The 17,413-nt window shown below is 39.8% G+C and overlaps 1 protein-coding gene and 1 long non-coding RNA gene across 8 annotated transcripts in view; one reads left to right on the top strand and one right to left on the bottom strand.

Moving 5' to 3' along the window:
• The first annotated feature begins 2,917 nt into the window (after positions 1-2,917).
• Positions 2,918-9,575, top strand: LOC148684383 (uncharacterized). Its single transcript, XR_015946137.1, has 3 exons — positions 2,918-3,046; positions 3,176-3,294; positions 9,457-9,575. It is a non-coding gene; the product is annotated as an uncharacterized LOC148684383 (long non-coding RNA).
• Positions 9,576-10,319: 744 nt separating this feature from the next.
• Positions 10,320-17,413, bottom strand: part of DMXL1 (Dmx like 1) — a 70,799-nt gene continuing 63,705 nt past the window's right edge. For 4 of the 7 annotated variants that reach the window (XM_060280148.2, XM_060280147.2, XM_060280146.2 and 1 more), the window contains 8 exons: positions 17,235-17,285; positions 16,906-16,966; positions 16,523-16,650; positions 15,951-16,043; positions 15,124-15,215; positions 13,857-13,909; positions 12,881-13,098; positions 10,320-12,477 (listed from right to left, as the gene is read on the bottom strand). In XM_060280148.2, coding sequence (XP_060136131.1) covers positions 12,253-12,477; positions 12,881-13,098; positions 13,857-13,909; positions 15,124-15,215; positions 15,951-16,043; positions 16,523-16,650; positions 16,906-16,966; positions 17,235-17,285 — 921 coding nt within the window. In that variant the 3' untranslated portion in view covers positions 10,320-12,252. The remainder of the gene's footprint in view (positions 12,478-12,880; positions 13,099-13,856; positions 13,910-15,123; positions 15,216-15,950; positions 16,044-16,522; positions 16,651-16,905; positions 16,967-17,234; positions 17,286-17,413) is intronic. The other 3 variants (XM_035099581.3, XM_035099580.3, XM_035099584.3) reach the window with 1 other exon arrangement.

Below are 17,413 nucleotides of genomic sequence, written 5' to 3' on the forward strand. Positions count from 1 at the left end.
TTTTTTTAACAATTTCCACTATTTTGCTATAGGGATCCTGGCAGCATCCATGTCAAAAGTTCCTTTTGGCAAAATGTATTTATGGTGTATGCCCTCATATTTAAGTAGGGATAACTGGGGAGAAATTTGAATATGTGTTTTAACAATCTTTCATATTCCCTGAATAACTTCATTCCAGAATAAAGCAACTTGTAGGAATCCCTGTCACCATTCATCTTATAGTTTGGTGATGTATTGGAAATAATATTTGGAAGTGCACAATGTTTATAAAGAGGTAATGGGCTTTGGGTTTGCTTTGTCATGAAAGGAGCCTTGAAGGAGCTTGAAACAACAACAAAAAGTTGTTGGTTTCTCTTTAGCATTTATATAGCCATGTGGGATGTAGGCTAATTATTATTATTATTATTATTATTATTATTATTATTATTATTAAACCTAGACCTGCTGTATTATATGGTCCCAGATAATTTGCCATTATTGTAGCTTCAGCTCCCCGTCTATTAAAGGGGGAAAGCAACACAGAATCTTAGAACTCGCTTTGGAAGTAACCCTAAGGGTCATCTTGTCCTCAGTATAGGCTACCATTACAGACTGTAATGAGGCTGAGCACAAATACGAACTTCCAGAAGTCCTGTGAAAACAATATCTACGAGTATAATTCTGGGTTTTAGCTCTTTAAATAACCCACACACATTTTCTACTAAAACATACAAAATGCTATACAGAAGTTTAAAAACAAGGAGAGAACTGTAAAAGACAGATAATAATAGGCTCTAAACCAGGCACCCCCCCCCAAACTTCGGCCCTCCAGATGTTTTGGACTACAATTCACATCATCCCTGACCACTGGTCCTGTTAGCTAGGGATCATGGGAGTTGTAGGCCAAAACATCTGGAGGGCCACAGTTTGGGGATGCCTGCTCTAAATGCTATTGTTCATAGTAAATGGAAACATTGAAATTTCTGGCTTTTATGAGCTTAATACCCCGGCTCTCATTTTCTTGCAACTACAGATTCCCTTATTAATCAGTTGCACTTCCAATTTTAAACCCTCCCTTTAGATCCACAGTCTTCACCTATTTAGGAAAGCCTAAAAAGACCTACCTAATCCTGAGAGAAAAAAGGGACGACTCATCTTCTGTCTGAAAAATGCAGTTTTAAATTGCTGTCACAGGTCTCACACCTCCTGTTTGTCTTGCTTTCTAATTTTGCAATGTTGCAGCACTTATCTCACAAACTTCCTACTAGTACACAATAATTAAAAGCATATTAGTCTGCTTCAGGTGAAAAGCTTCTGGCTAGAGTTCATAAGTCTGAAGCAGAAGCAGTCTTCCTGGCTGACATAGGAGACAAAATAAAAATAAAAATGTTTTATATATGTGGCACAATCAAAGCTCAAGTAGAGCATTAAACATTGGTCATAGGACCCATTTGGAGAAAGATACTTATTTTCCTCCTCCTCACCACCTGAGAAACTAACTTTGTGCTTCCTCCACTCTGCTCTCATAGTGTTTAAAATACAAAATTTGAAGATGGTTAAATTAATCATTTGAAAGGGGGAGGGGTGAGTACAAAGGATCCTTGGCTCCAACATCCACATGCTGGGCATAGACACCTCTGTAGGTCAGGATGAAGAACCTGTGTCCAACTCCCAAGAGACCGCGATCTATTCACAGAGTTTAAAACTGGCAGTGATCTACCCCCTTTTCGGGTCAAAGTTCTTGAGCTTTTTTTTAGGGAGGAGGAGAGACCCATTTTGGGGGGGGGGGTTTCAGGTAAAAGTTGAAAGTTGATAAGTTTCTTTAGGGGAGCCAGTGATCTACCTGTGATCTGCCACAGATGTCTAGTGATCTACCGGTAGCTCATGATCTACCTGTTGGACATGCCTGGATTACAACATCGGCCCAGTATACCTGAAGGAGCTTCTCTACCCCCATTGTTCAGCCCAGACACTGAGGTCCAGCTCCGAGGGCCTCCTGGCAGTTCCTTTGTTGCAAAATCTAAGGTTACAGGGAACCAGGCAGAGGGCCTTCTCAGTAGTGGCACCCACGCTGCGGAATGCCGTCCCATCAGATGTTAAGGAAATAAAAAACGATCTGATTTTTAGAAGACATCTGAAGGCAGCCCTGTTTAGGGAAGTTTTTAATGTTTGATGTTTTATTGTGTTTTTAATATCCTGTTGGAAGCCCCCCAGATGGGTGGGGTATAAGTAATAAATTATTATTATTATTATTATTATTATTATTATTATTATTATTATAGCTAACATTCCTAACCATTGGCTGTGCTGGCTAGATCTGAAGCGAGTCCAACAAGATCTGGATGGCCACAGGTTCTCCACCCCAGCTCTATACTGAAAGAGCTCAAGGCCCAAATATGTCATTTAAGGTAAAGGTAAAGGTACCCCTGACCGTTAGGTCCAGTTGCAGACGACTCGGGTTGCGGCGCTCATCTCGCTCTATAGGCTGAGGGAGCTAGCATTTGTCCGCAGACCGCTTCCGGGCCATGTGGCCAGCATGACTAAGCCACTTCTGGCAAACCAGAGTGGCGCACGGAAACGCCGTTTACCTTCCCGCTGCAGTGGTACCTATTTATCTACTTGCACTTGTACTTTTGAACTGCTAGGTGGGCAGGAGCTGGGACCGAGCAACGGGAGCTCACCCTGTTGCGGGGATTCGAACCGTCAACCTTCTGATCGGCAAGCCCTAGGCTCTGTGGTTTAACCCACAGCGCCACCTGCGTCCCTTGCATAAGTTTAACTTACATCAAACCGTGATTCCTGTTGTGAAGGAAACTAGTGGTTTGGAGGGGAGGGGTTAATACCCTTTCTTTTCCTTGTATAGATGTATTTATTTATGTAGTACTTTTGTCTGTGTAATTCTAAGCACCAGCAGACCCACCAAGTATCCCTATTTTCCAGGAACAGATTTACAGAAGCCATTGTGACACCTTCCTCTGTTGGCTCACTGGTCACCAGAGTGCTAAAAGGCCTGGTGAGCTCCTATGGTTGGATCATTTCCTGTTTGTTACAGAAAGAAGACAGACATGTAAGTAGGATTTATCTCAGCATCTGCATTCTGTGATGATAGTGAATTCCTCTTGAGCTTTGAGGCGTGAATGCCAGGAGAGTACTAACACTGGGCCCCATTTCTCACATTTTCCTCTTTCTTTTCTAGGCTTTCAAGGCTGAGAAAAGTGTTTTCCCGGTTAGGGAGGAGAAATAAGATTTTGCCTCTCCCTGACAACCTCCCCTTCCGCCTTCCCCTCTGGACCTCTCTTTCAGAGGATAAGAAAGGTAAAACGCTTCAGCATATAGATGTTGCTTCCAGAGTAATATTAGTCCCTAAGTAAGGTTTCGTAGGAAAGGTCTCTCTGTAACTGAGGCCTATTTCGAGGTTCAGAAAATAAACATATCCCATGTGGCTCTTTGTAGGCTCTGCAGACCTGCCGCCAGCCAGAACTGAAAACCCCAGGGAAAACATGAAGGCAATGCCTATTTCCAAGGATATGTTCAGGGTATATAAGAAAGTCCCTAAAACAGTTATAATTGCTAGCCTTCTCTTCTTTTCCAATTAGATGACATAGTATTTGAAGACCTAGAGGGAGAGCAGGGGCAGGAGAGCTTTTATACTGACACCATGAACCACAGAATCTGAACACGGAGTTTGCCCTCACTCTCTACCAATGCTGGGCAGAGTTCCACCATGGAACGAACCTTGCAATTTCCCCAGTGAGTGTGTCTCTTTCTTTGGGGCCCAAAGAAGCCCACTGGCTCAGCTGCAGCATACTCTGGCATACAGCACTCATGGTAAGGCAACCTTCTGAGAAACAGCTTTTCGGTGAGCAGTGCATGCTGTCATGAACTTCACCTTACAGCTTGGACGGTCTTTTCTCAGACAACAAGGAAGCCACCCTCCTGGGGCTCCAGGGCTGCCTGGGTCATGGCGGGGTCGGGAGAGCTAGACTCCACATGGCCCAGCAAGAGCGGGGGCAAGGGAAGCCCCGGGCATGTCCTCTATGGGGGATCCTACAGGCCCAACTGGAGAGAATTTAATATTTTTAAAGCAAATGTCCTGGATTTGGGGTTTGGTTCAGGCTCTGACTCAGCAGCAGTGGAGGATCTATCAGGCGACTTTGTATGCCTTGAAAATTGGCAACCCCAGATAAGTTTTGCTTCTCTGAATCTCAACAAACACACAAAACGTAACCGGCTGTGCTCTTACATGAATAAAATATATTTTTCACTATATCAAATAGCTCCTAGAGTTCCACGGAAATGGCTCATAAAGTTCGACAGAGTAAGCAGAAGACCCAGTAGATCAGTTCCTTCACGGATCAGTTCATTCACAAGGTCCACACATTTACTAGTATCTATTCCACCTGTGTCTTTGTACGTTCAAAAAATCCACATGGGCGCTTGCTACAGTTCCATGATTCCACAGAATCCTTTCACAAGAGTCTAGACAAGGATTTCCAGAATATTGGCCTTCAAAGGTCAAATGTGGACTTACACTATTGATCCAACAGTTGAACGGTTCAAAAATATCCTCAGAAAATATAAATATCAAGTCATCTACCGGTATATATCGGCCATAAAACAAAATATATTCACTATATGGGTTATTATGAACAATGTGCTCTAAATCAAAATTTCTCATAAAGATTAGTCACACTGGGAGCACATTTGGAGCCCATGGCTACACCTTGTTTTTGAATAAAGTACTTCGAACCAAACCTGAAGAAATTATTAGATAGAGCTAATTCTAGAATCTCCATTAGAAAATGGACTGGTGGAGAAGACTGATTGTGATCAACCAGCAGTTCTTGGATTTGAGATTTTACTACCGGTACATCCAGAGGTACATTGGTATAGAGAGACGAAACATCCCACGTAGCAATTATACCATGTGGAGTAGCATGCAAATTTTCAATAAGGGTTATAATATGTTTTGTATCCCTGATGTAAGACAGGGTTTCTTTAGTAAAGGGATGTAGAAATGTATCAATGTATTATGAACAATTTCCCAACAAAGATCCTGAAGCTGACACTATAGATCTAACTGGTGGTGGGAGCATATTTTTGTGTATTTTCGGAAGTGTATAAAATATTGACACTCTGGTGTGATCGGGACATAAAAATTCAGCTAAGCCTTCATCTATATAGCCTAAATATATGGCTTCATTTAGAACAGGCATCCCCAAACTGCGGCCCTCCAGATGTTTTGGCCTACAACTCCCATGATCCCTAGCTAGCAGGACCAGTGGTCGGGGAAGATGGGAATTGTAGTCCAAAACATCTGGAGGGCCAAAGTTTGGGGATGCCTGATTTAGAATCGCCTGTAATTTATTCTTCACAGATATGGTAGGGTCACTAGGTATAGGCAAGTAGAAATTTGAATTACTTAGTTGTTTCTCTGCTTCCTTGATGTAATCAATCTTATTCATTAGTACAATAGCTCCCCCTTTGTCTGCTGGTTTTATAAAGTTTTTATCAGCAGAAAATTCATTCAGGATTAATGAATCTTGCTTGCTTAAATTATACTGCCTGCAATGTTCTGATATGGTGTATGTGAGAAACCGGAATGAAAGTAGATTTACGTTTAAAAGGTTCCGGTGTCCAAGGAGTTTTTTGTTTGTTTGTTTTTTAAACAAACCTCTTAATTCGATCTGACAAATTACCATATTTTCCCACGCCATAGGACACACCTGACCATAGGACGCACCTCATTTTTAGAGGAGGAAAACCAGAGAATTTTTTTTTTTGTTTTCCTCCTCTAAAAGACTGTGAGGGGGGCACTGGAGGGGGAGCGGAGGAGGCAGCGGCGGTGGTGGGACCAGTCTGGCGAAGGGGGCAGGGGAGGAAGGGGCAGCCCAGTAGCGATACTGTCAGGCTTCCCCTTTCCCCCCCTTTCACCGGTGTCGGAGGAGGCAGGGGATTCTCCTGCCTCCCTTGCCCTTGCTGACACCAGCAAAAGGGGGGGGGAGAAAGGGGAAGGCCTGTAGCGATGCTTCACAGAGCAGGGAAGGAGCAGCTGCCACCCGCCCCTCCTTCCCTGCTCTGTGTCAAACATTTTCCCCCCCTCCCCGCCGCCATGGTTCTTAAAAGCAGGCTTTCCCAAGCGGCAGTGGTGGGCAGTGGAGGAGATGCTTCCCTGCTCCCCGTCAAACTTCTCCCCCCCCCCGCCGCTTGTAAAAGCAGGCTTTTGCAAGCGGCAGCTGCAATGGGGGGGGGAGGAGATGCTTCACAGAACAGGGAAGGAGGGGTAGGCGGCAGAAGGGTGAGCAGGGAGAAAGGGCTTTCTCGCCGCTCGTCTTTGTCCGTGCCGCTGCCACCCGCCTCTCGCAAGTGCAGGCACTGGGAGAGGCGCAGCACCCCAATGCCTGCTCTTGTGAGTGGAGGAGGCGGTGACGTCGCTCCATAAGACGCACAGGGATTCCCCCTTCCTGTTTAGGAGGGGTAAAGTGCGTCCTATGGAGTGAAAAATATGGTAGTTTGAATAATCCTGGTTTGAAATGCAGAATACTTAGAAGTAGGAACAAAACCTAGACCTAAATTTAAGACTCGAAATTCCTCTGGTTTTAATGTCCTGTCAAATAAATCAACCACTAAAGTGGTATCTTTATGTTCTGAGATTATTTCCTCTGGTAAGGGCATCTGGTGCGCCGTTTGGAAAGAGACTGGTATGTATAATCAGATCTTGGCCTAAGTTCTCTGTCTTCATCTGATCTGTTGGTACTGGATAGGGTAGAGTGCTCATAATCAGTAGGAATGGTCGAAAGTGGAGATGTATTGGATCTGTTAGACTGCCTGTGAACTAGTCCTGAAGGTAGCATATCTGATTAGACATATTTAACTAGTGGGCAAACAAGCCTGGTTGTTTCAGAGGCTTCTTTCTTTGCATGTCTTGTTGAGATCCTAAAATGTCTGTCCAACAGTTGCTTGAAAAGCTTTGAGAGACTGAAAGCATAACTTGGTATTCATGAAGTACAACTGACTTGATTTTCTTTAATGATACATTTCAAGGCAGCTGCTTTTTATAAATTGCCAATCTGCCTAGGGACAGCAAATCAATGAGAAATATGAGTGGTTGCATTGCACAAGCACACTGTATCTTAACAGCGACCATTAGATTTGTATAGTATTTTCCACCAGTGCTAAGGTAGCCGACTCGATAAATTCTAAAGCAAAATTTCCCACCATTTTTTTAAAAGTAGCATAATACACTGAGCTTTCTGCAGATTAACTCTGACATTATGTGAGACTTAAAAAAAATACTGCAAGATCTTGTGTAATATCTTCAGATGCGCAAAAACAAAAAACCCACCTTCTTTCCCCTGCCCTTCCTGGAAGGCATGAAGGCAAGAAGTGGTGCCTGGTGCAGCAAATTGTGCAACATTTCAAAGCAGTATTGACATTGAGAAAATGGCAAGAGGTTTTCAGTGGGAGGGAGAGAGAAAAGAAAGAAAAACACACCACTGCCGGCCCCCTTTCCCTTCATAAGAAAACCCAACTAACAGTCCACCTTCATTGCAAGCCTTCCACATGAACTATTTTTGGAAGTTCATACTTTAATGTAATTGGGGGGGGGAATAGTAATTCACATGAAAGTAATGGATTTCCCCCCCCCCAAATCAGGGATCAAATCTAAAGGGTTCAGGACCATCCACATATAGAATAGGGCTAAGTAACTGCTGCAAGTAACACCTAAGTAAAAAAGAGCTTAAAAACACAACTTGTCTTGGGCAGTGCCAACTGCTACATCAGGGTGGGGAACCAGCATAGCTCCCAATTTGGCCTGCAAAACCATTTCCCCCAAATCCTGTGACCCACACCTGATGTCATGTGTGATGTTAGGTGTGGGGCAGGCAGAGACTGGGCAGGATCAGCTGCAGAACCAAGTTCCTTATGGAAAGTTTGTGCAGCAGAACCCTGTGGAAAGCAGGGTTGAAGTCACCACCCATCAGCTGCATGACTGAGTTTCCCATGGGAAATTTGACTGCACAGCCAAACCCTACAGAAAGCAGCTCTGCTCAACATAGGGATTGCAAAGCCCCTTGCACTGCACAGACACAGCAAGCAAAACTCCTGTTGCATAATGCTGTCTCATACATAGGCATGCCCCTTCTCTGGATCCAAGCCTTGATGTTCCACGTTCGATATTGCTAGATTCCCAACTTCCCATCAGCTTCAGCTAGGTGTGGGCCAATTTCCAATGGTCAGGGATGGGGAGAGTTTTAGCTGAAACCTACAGGCTCCGTACAGGGCTTTTGTTCAGCCAGAACTCACTGTAACCCAGTTCCGACACCTCTCAGGTGGGCACCAATGTCATAAGAAAATAAGGGAGGCGTTCATGGTGAGTTCTAGAATATGCATGAAAGCATTCTAAATGAACACAGTAGCTGAAGAAACCACCAGCAAGCACCTCTTGAAACAGCACCAAGAAAGAGTCTCGTTGCACTCCTTGGTGCCCAGAGAAGACGGACTAAGAAGGTGTCCAGATATGCACAGGTTACAGATGTAAAGTTTCCTCACTGCCATCACTCTCGTCTTTTCAACATCTTGAAAGTCTAAGCGTTGAAGAAGAACTTAGCAATTATGCTCATGTAATGAAGAATTTTCTTTAACATTAATCACCACACACCCTCTTATTAAATGGTTATGTTGGGAAACAGCCAAACACTTTAGGCTTTCTGCACAGTTCCTGGGTTCCACCTTGCTAAATCAAAGTGCTGTTCCTCCCAAACAGAAGCAAGATCCTATCTTCTGGTCTGCAGGTGCCAGATGGGACAGCGCACAGGCGCATGCAGAAGAATGGAAAATGAAGTAAACAAAGACTCTTCTGTACTTCATAGTATTTTGTAGTACCATTATTACAGGAGATTTTACCCCAAAATTCTGCTATTCTACATTGTGTTGAGAGGAACGAACACGCATACACAGGAAGTGCCTTTACACATGTGTGAAGAAAAACCTGGTTTACATCATACACATAGCGTTCATATTTTAAGGCAGCATGGCTTTTAATGAATTTTAACTTGAGACTGGAGGGTTTTAACTTTGTCTTGGTGTTTTAAGTTTTCTGTTACTGTGCCAGTTCATCGATTTTTGTTCTTTCTTTTCTTGTATAGTGCCTTGTTAGAGCCAAACGGTGGCATAAAATGTTTCAATAAATACTCTATATAGTATTCATATTATTGAGGACAAGGACTTTTGCAAGAGGGCTTCCTGCTTCCCCATGACATCATCCGCCAAAGTGGCCTGTAGGGGTCAGGAGAGCCCCATAACAGCATGTGTTGGAGGAAAGGGCGGATCGTGGTGTCTAGCAAGCTAAAATGTTTGCACTGACAAGTGTTGCATCAGAAGAGCGTGACACTGAATTCCTTCCTCTGCTATCAGTCTGATGTGTTAACCATTCTTGCTACAAATTCATGATCACGTATGAAATCTATATTTCAGCAACAAATTGATTAGAAGGATGGGAGAAAGTGTATACCTTACCAATCTTCAACATCATACCATGGTTTCCCCAGTTTGTGAATGAGTCAGATTGAGTACTGAACTAAGGATACCAAAAGGTTAGTAGAATGATCCATCTTAAACGAACTGTTACACCCGATTTAAAGGAATTATGGTTTGTTTAAACTACGGTTTCATATCCTGGGCATATGAAACGAACTGCAATTCCTTGAGTTCAGATGTAAGAGGGAACAGCGGTTAGTTTCAAAATCAGAAGTTGCATGCTTCAAACTCTTTACTAGGAGCACAAAAAAAGAAAGGTGGGAGGGAATATATTAAACCGAGGGGACAGACATAAGATTATTATCCTTAAAATGACCTTCATGCTAAGGAAAATGTCTTCATAAAAAGTTCATAGCAACTATGGCATTTTGGAACAATGAGTCTCTACACGATTTTTTATTTAGGCATTACGGGTGGGTACTAAATACATGACAATATTACAAAATTTAAGTTATTAGCTGAAGAGTATTCTTCACGAACACACCCATTCACCCATTTTCCTTGTAGAAGTCCAGAACTGTACACAATATTGGAATATTGGCATACTTAAAGTGCAACTTGTCGAAAGGTTTACTAAAAAATAATAGTACTTCTCAAAATATATATCTCCATCTTAAATTTATTTAATTTTTCTTAAAAAGTCTGAACTGCTGGTACCCTGAACTGTATGCTTGGCTGCCTTTGTGATTCAAATATAAAACTCAGAAACGGAAAAAAAATATGGTTTGTCTCTTTCTCTTTAACGTTGAAATCATTTCCCCATATTTGTCTTTTGAATTAAAATGTGAAGGGCGACAGTGTTTAAAGAGGAAATGCTTTAATACATACATGAAATATAATCGTCACAGCACTCAAACTCATGATCTGCTCCAAAATAGTTGTGCAGGCTTTCTGTCCAACATAAGCATAACTTTCCATAACCCTAGCGTGTATCTTCCTTGTTGATGACTTTATAGACGCCCCACAAGGGGCATAGGCCACTCTACAGGCCGCTCCAAGCACTTATTTGCTGGTGCTACTTCCTTCATGAGCAGGGTATTAAAAGGCATGCCTTCCAGTCATGTGACTGCTTCATGGCACATGATAGAGCTATTGTCATCAAGTCACCCCATGGCCTGATCACTGTGTCTTAAAACATCAATTGATTCACAGGAATTTCAGAGGAAAAATTATTAAAATTCAATGTATCAAACAACTGTGCTAGTTCTTTGAAATGCCGCTGTGCATTTCTTCTCTACAATAGTAGCATATATGTTATTGCACAAATTTAAAGGCAGGCTAAGTGCTTAGAAACCACCCCCTCTGCTCCTTGCACAGAAATCTGCAAAAAATTACATTCAAAATCATATAAAATGTTACAAAATATTAAAATGAAAATGTTAAAGTATGTGTCCTGAGAATATTACAAAATTCATTATACAAGCCCTTCATTTTTGTTTTATTTACAGCATCCATTCCCAGACATATTTTTTTTACAATTAGCATTGTATTGACACTGTTCCCACTCCCAATATTATAGCAAAAGGTATATTATTTGCATTTGAGTAACCAGTCTGTTATCTAGTTTACATACTTTTCTTTTCTACACTTCTAAATGAAACAGTAACCCAGAATAGTTGTTTTAGCACATAGAAAATGTTGAAGGCTTTGTGCATTTCTATATTTTGGTCAAAACAGTTAGTGTATACACTTTTTACATTTTGGCAAAAGAAACGTGAAAATCTTATTTCAATATACTTTGATTTTCCCCATTATAAATCTATAGTACAGTATATTTCATACCCCAGATTAGTCATTTTCTTTTGCAGTATTTTCTAAATTTGCTTCAGAAAGGCAGTTACAAGGTAAACGCTATGATCTAAGTGCTGGGGAGAAAACAGCATCTTTGGGCTAAATGAAAACAAATTCACCAGAAAGAGTAAATAGCATTATTTGTCTATTTCCTGAAACACTCAGCATTTTACAAAAGAACAATTCGCATTCAGTATCCTATGCAGCACATTCCTATGGTTCATTTCATCAACACTAAAGCTTCATGTATTAATTTTTTTAAATATAATTCTTAAACAGTTTTATGAGAGAGATAATCACATAATATTTGCATATTTTTAAACAGGGCTTAGATAAAAATATATATTCTGTATGTCTCTTGGGTTAAGGAAAAGACTGCCATCCTGATAGCAGCCATTCAAGCATGGAAAGTTCTGAACACAAAGTCTATCCTTCAATTCTTAGCTCTGCATACAGAGTTCAAATTGCAACAATGATCAACTTGGATTCCAGGGATTAGGTAGCAGCGGTGGCTCGACTCTCAAGAGGTGCTTATTTTAGACAAGTACAACCCATACTCATAGCTAGCTAGGAGGAGGAATTTGGCAACAGATAGTTGTATTTATCAGGCTAACATCATAAGGCTTCCTTATGGTATGGGTCTTTAGAGAAGAATAAATGAAAAAAAGACCACATTCACCTACAAATTAAAAGCAGCAACATACATAAAAAACTTCAGCAACATACATAGTTTAAACATTTACTGAATGATCTAATATGGTTTAGGCAAAACCAGAAGGAACTTACTAAATCTTTAAGGCATCAGTGCACCGAGGACTGAAGCGCCAAGAAATAAATATAAACATCAAAAAATGTTACTGTGGTGTTATCTGTACAGTCATCGACATACTTTACATACAATTGTTACCCACTTATAAAATATATTTCAGTATTAAAAGCATACTAGAGCATGAATTTCACATCACTTTTCAATACTTCACTGAGTGAGCTAAATCGATCTGGCAAGATTCTCATCTTCACTGTCCCATCAGCTCCACATGAGAATATGTGATTTGCTGGTCCTGTCTCAATCTGCATGACACCTGTCCCAAGATTTCTGAAAATAGACTGTCGAGAATGTTCATTGATGAAAGTGTGAAGAAGACCAAAGTTAGATAGGCTCCATACCTAAAAACACAAAGAAAAAAATATTTCAATATGTGGGTTTGTTTTTGCTCTTACAAGGACAATACTGTTTGTTTAATCCATTACCTCGTACTAAAATTACTTCATCGATACTGAAACTTTGGTTATTGCGTTTTTTAATATATACCGTGTATTATTTTATTTTATGGTTTGTACTGCAAGCCTACTTCAACTTCTATAAAGAAAGGCAGGGTATAAATATTTTAAATAAAAAACAAATTTATAGTTAAGGCAATACTAAATAGTCTCAGGTCTAAGTTAAAAGCAGAGGAGAACAAAACATTAAAGTCCTACCCCATATAATTCTTAGGCAATGCTCTAATGAATGTGTAAATAAATTTATATTTATCGAAGTCTAACAAAATGGAATTTTACAATGTGTTACCTTTATGTTTCCTTCAGCAGATCCTGTGACAAAATATTCTTCTGTAGGATCCACAGCAATTGCTTTAATTGAAGAATCATGACTCTGGAAAAATTGTCGTTGTTGCTTTTGCCGAAGATCTATTAAACAGGTATAGCCTTTTCTGCCACCTGATATTAAAAGCTGGTGTTTGGGGGCATATGCTAAGACAGTTGCTCCAGTATCGTGACAAGTAAAGGCTGAAATCCAAATCAATAAAATTAAATGACAGTGTATTAGTATTTTATTTGCCATCTTGTATAAAGCTTTGTGTAACAATAATAGCGCACATGAACTAGAATATTAAATCTAGGTTTTAAAGTGCCAAACTCAAGCCCAAATGAACTAAAATGTTACTAATTCTGCTGTTGGCTCTCATGCACATGGTTCATAGGATGCAGAGAGTTCTCCTCCCTAAGCAAATGACTATGAGAAACCACTTAAATCAAGAAATTTGTCCTCTATTAATAATGCACGTATTCAACAAGATGTTGCGAATAATCTTTAGCACAAGTTCCTCTATTGGTCAGTTGATTGCATGTAAAACGAATAGTGATTCTTTCTTTCTTCTATCAGATCAAAATGACCTGAGAACAACAAAAATTGCCAGATTTATCGAGGGTGCAATGAGACTAAGGGCTACCTTTTAAACGACAACCATAGCCATATGATCTTTTCATCCTTGTTGTTTTTAATTCTATATTGCATGTATTTTGTTGCTATGGCTGTTGGCTATGCAAATAAAGTTTGTTGTTGTTGTTGTTGAATAGTGATTTGTGAGGATAAGACTAAACAAGGAACAAGAATGTAAATCTAGACCACAGTATTTGTTTTCCAGAAGCTCGATAAAGAATGTAGCGAACTTTAAGGGAAACGTAACAATTATCTGAAACCTAAAAACTCTACCTACATATAAATCTGCAGTTTTAAATTGTTTGTATATATGCGTTAAACTTACCATGCACTAAGCTACTAGAATGTGCAACCAGAGTATCCCACAGACAAATATTTCTAAAAAAAAAGAGAAAGAAAAAAATAATGAAGTAATATTTTTTTTTTGAATTGCACTTGCTGGTGCCCTCCCTTTTTATACACATCGAATAGTGTTTGTGTGTATGTGTGTCTACTTCACTATATCAGGATAACGCTTCCTGCATCGGATAAAATGGACTGCCTATCTGCAGCCCCTGACAGATTGCCTCTGAGGGGATGATGCTGTTGCAATAATAATTAAGTTCTACTCCCAGTAGACCCACTGAAATTCATGGCTATAACTTCGATTCATTAATTTTATTTTATTTTATTAATTTTTTTATTAAGCTTTATTTAAATTTGGTTTAAAATACATTCAACACACACTGAAAGAATACAGGCATACCAAACAGACACTAATATATAAATAATAATAATATACAAAATCATATAAAAATAATGGTAAAGCAATCCGTAATTTCATCTCCAAATAATAAGAATAAGAATAATCATAATATAATATAAATAATAATAAACATAATATTCATAAACATGAAAATTCTCAACAATACATAAACAAAAAAAGAATGGAAGAAAGAAAAAAGAAAAGAAGGAAAAAAGAAAAAAAGAAAAAAAAGAAAAATACATTCGTCTCATCATTCATACCCCCCAAAAAACCCAATAACGATATCCTATTAATTCATCAAAAATCCCGATATTTATCCCACTAAAGACTTCCACTTATCTCTATCTCAGATTTCTTTAAATGTTATTCTCTAATACTGCATTCCCAATTCTATTTTCATTAATTTTAATGGGTCTGCTCTGTTTGGTGGTTTTATGCTTGTAGAAATCATTTGTGCAAGGCAGGATAATTCATTTTTGCCAATTCTCTCCTACCTACTATAGTTCTACTATATACTATTATATATTATATTATATTATATATATTATATTATATTATATATATTATATTATATATATTATATATATTATATATATTATAGTATACTACTATAGTACACTCCAAAAAGCTGGTCTCAAGGACTGGAGGGCCCTCCTAAGTAGTGTGAAATATGGGGTCAAGAACTGCAGGAGGTTGGTAGAACTGGTGAAATGCAGGTGTCCCACCTTGTGCGAGCGGAAGCACCTTCCCCCTACTGCAAGCCACCACTGGCACAGCCCAACATATAAAAGTACTTTTTTCATTTGCACTCAGCCTACCACTGTGATCTTGGAACAAGTTTCAGTACCTGTTGTCAGTAGACTGCCCAGCTGTGGCTATCAAAGATGAAGAGCTGATGAAAACGAAGTCACTGGCTGTTTTGTTATGGCACTGCCATGTCTGGAAATCGTAATGGGCATTAGTAAGTAAAGGTTGGAAACAAAATTAATATATATATAGGTCTTTTAAACAGTAACATGTATGAGATTGTCTAAGGGCTTTCCATAGTCATAATAACAACTTGAATTTAGCCCAGTAACAAATCCTCCCTCAGCCAGTATGGCAGGAGTGTTAAATGCTGATAAGATCTCGCATTGGTCAGCAACTATGCAGCATGCAGCCTTCTGTCCTAAGTGCAGTTTCTGGGTCAAGTGCAAGGGAACCGTAACATTCATAGTGCATTGAATTAATCCCACCTTGGAGCCCCAATGCCAAAACTATTGCGATTAAGCTCTCCCAGTCCAGGAATAGTCACATCTATCATACCAGCCAAAGCTGGAAAGGTGTTTTTTGTTTTGCTTTGCTTTTACTTCTTTTCATTGAACAGAAGGTCCCTAAAACCATATCATAAAATACTTTTAGAAAGTTCTCCTGTTTCAGAAGTGGTTTGCCATTTGGCTTGTGGGTTGCTGTTAAGAGAAGAAGAACGAGCACAAAACCTGCAATTTTCCAACCAAGTATATTTAAGAAGATGCTTTTAATGTCTTACAACTATTTACTTAAAAGTATGCGTGCAAAGCGTAGGAGGAAACCACAGTCAAGAATATAAGCAGCTTACAACAATTAAAATACAGCTTTTCAATGTCATGGTGCTATCAAACAAAAGCAAGTGGGGAGGGGGCTTTTGAGGCTCACCAAATATGGTTTGGGCGTGCTTCCATTAAGTAGAGACGTTTTCCAGTTTGTTTGATAGAGACTTATAAACCCATCACCGTCAACGATCCCAAACTGGGGTGGGGGGGGTCGGGGGGGTGGAGAACAACAGTAAGAATGTAAACATATATGCAGTTCCAACATATATTGTTTGTGTTTGTTTGTTTATATATTGCCCATACATTTAAACTTATTGTATGCTAAACATTTAAACCTGTGGTTCCCAGTGTGGGCCACACACCCCACAGGGGGGCCATTTTTTAGGGGGGGGGGTGCGTAAATCGAGAATGAGTTATTAACAGTGAATGGCCTTTTAGGCTTCCTCCTCGTGAATAGGAGTTCACATTTTCAATAATAAGAATTATTTGTCACGGGGTAAGTGTGTTTCAGGGTTTTAGAGATTATTAGGTGGGGCATGGCCCCCCAAAAGGTTGGGAAACTACTGATTTAAACTTATTTTATCCTAAGCCACTGGAAGGAGCAAACAGAGCATTTCGTAGAAACACATTTTTTTTTTAAAAAAAATCTTTCTGAGATGCAAAAGGGGACGCTACCTTATTGCCTTGATAATTGAATCTCATCCTTGTAATCCTGGAGTTGCCACCAGACCGGAAACATGTAATTTGTTGAGAATGGCCCCACTCAAACATTCTCACACTGCCATCCTGAGCACCTGTCAAATCTGGAATAAAAAATAATCCATAAAACTTCAACACTTCTTTAAAACCAAGGTATAGTTACAATGGCCAAAAATAGATTCAATCTGAATTAAGAATTATAACCGCCTACAAGTATGGTTTCCCCCCCCCCCCCTTCATCTTTTTAAACAAGGGGCACTTTTCCTTGCTGGATGTTTTCAAACATTTTTCCCCCCATACACTGTATAATAAATTGAACTACTGCAAACATCAAAATGGGCTAGACATATTAAACTTACAGTAAGGTAGTGTTGGGTGGGAAGCCATTCTTCGAACATTATTGATAGCCTTCTTGATCATCTGTTAGATGTGCAAAAATAAATAGGTAAGCTGCAAAATTGACCAGAAGCCTTTTAAAGTAATTAGTGATGCAAAATGCAGGCGCTACCAAGTTTGTTTACCTTCATGAATTTGGGGCTGAAATATGGATGCAAGTCAATGAAAGCTACATAATTCCCTCAGCATTAGTGCACACTGATATCAACAGAACATAACCCCTGAGTGTATGGGAGCTTTCATTCCACAGGACAAAGGGTCCCAATAGAGACACTCTAGGCTGCATTCTTACCTCTTTTCTTGCCAATTCCTTTCTGATTCCATTAAAATTATTGGAATATTCCTGTATATTGTAAGGTAAGTAAGACAGAGGTAGAAGCAGAAGCATGTAAGAGAGAGGCAAACAAACTTTTACAGAAGTTAACTAGGAATGAAGAAAATTAGGTTTTGCATTTAATCAATCACAGAAAA

Source organism: Zootoca vivipara, chromosome 10 (genome assembly GCF_965207765.1).
Source record: "Zootoca vivipara chromosome 10, rZooViv2.hap1.1, whole genome shotgun sequence".
Lineage (NCBI taxonomy): Eukaryota > Metazoa > Chordata > Lepidosauria > Squamata > Lacertidae > Zootoca > Zootoca vivipara.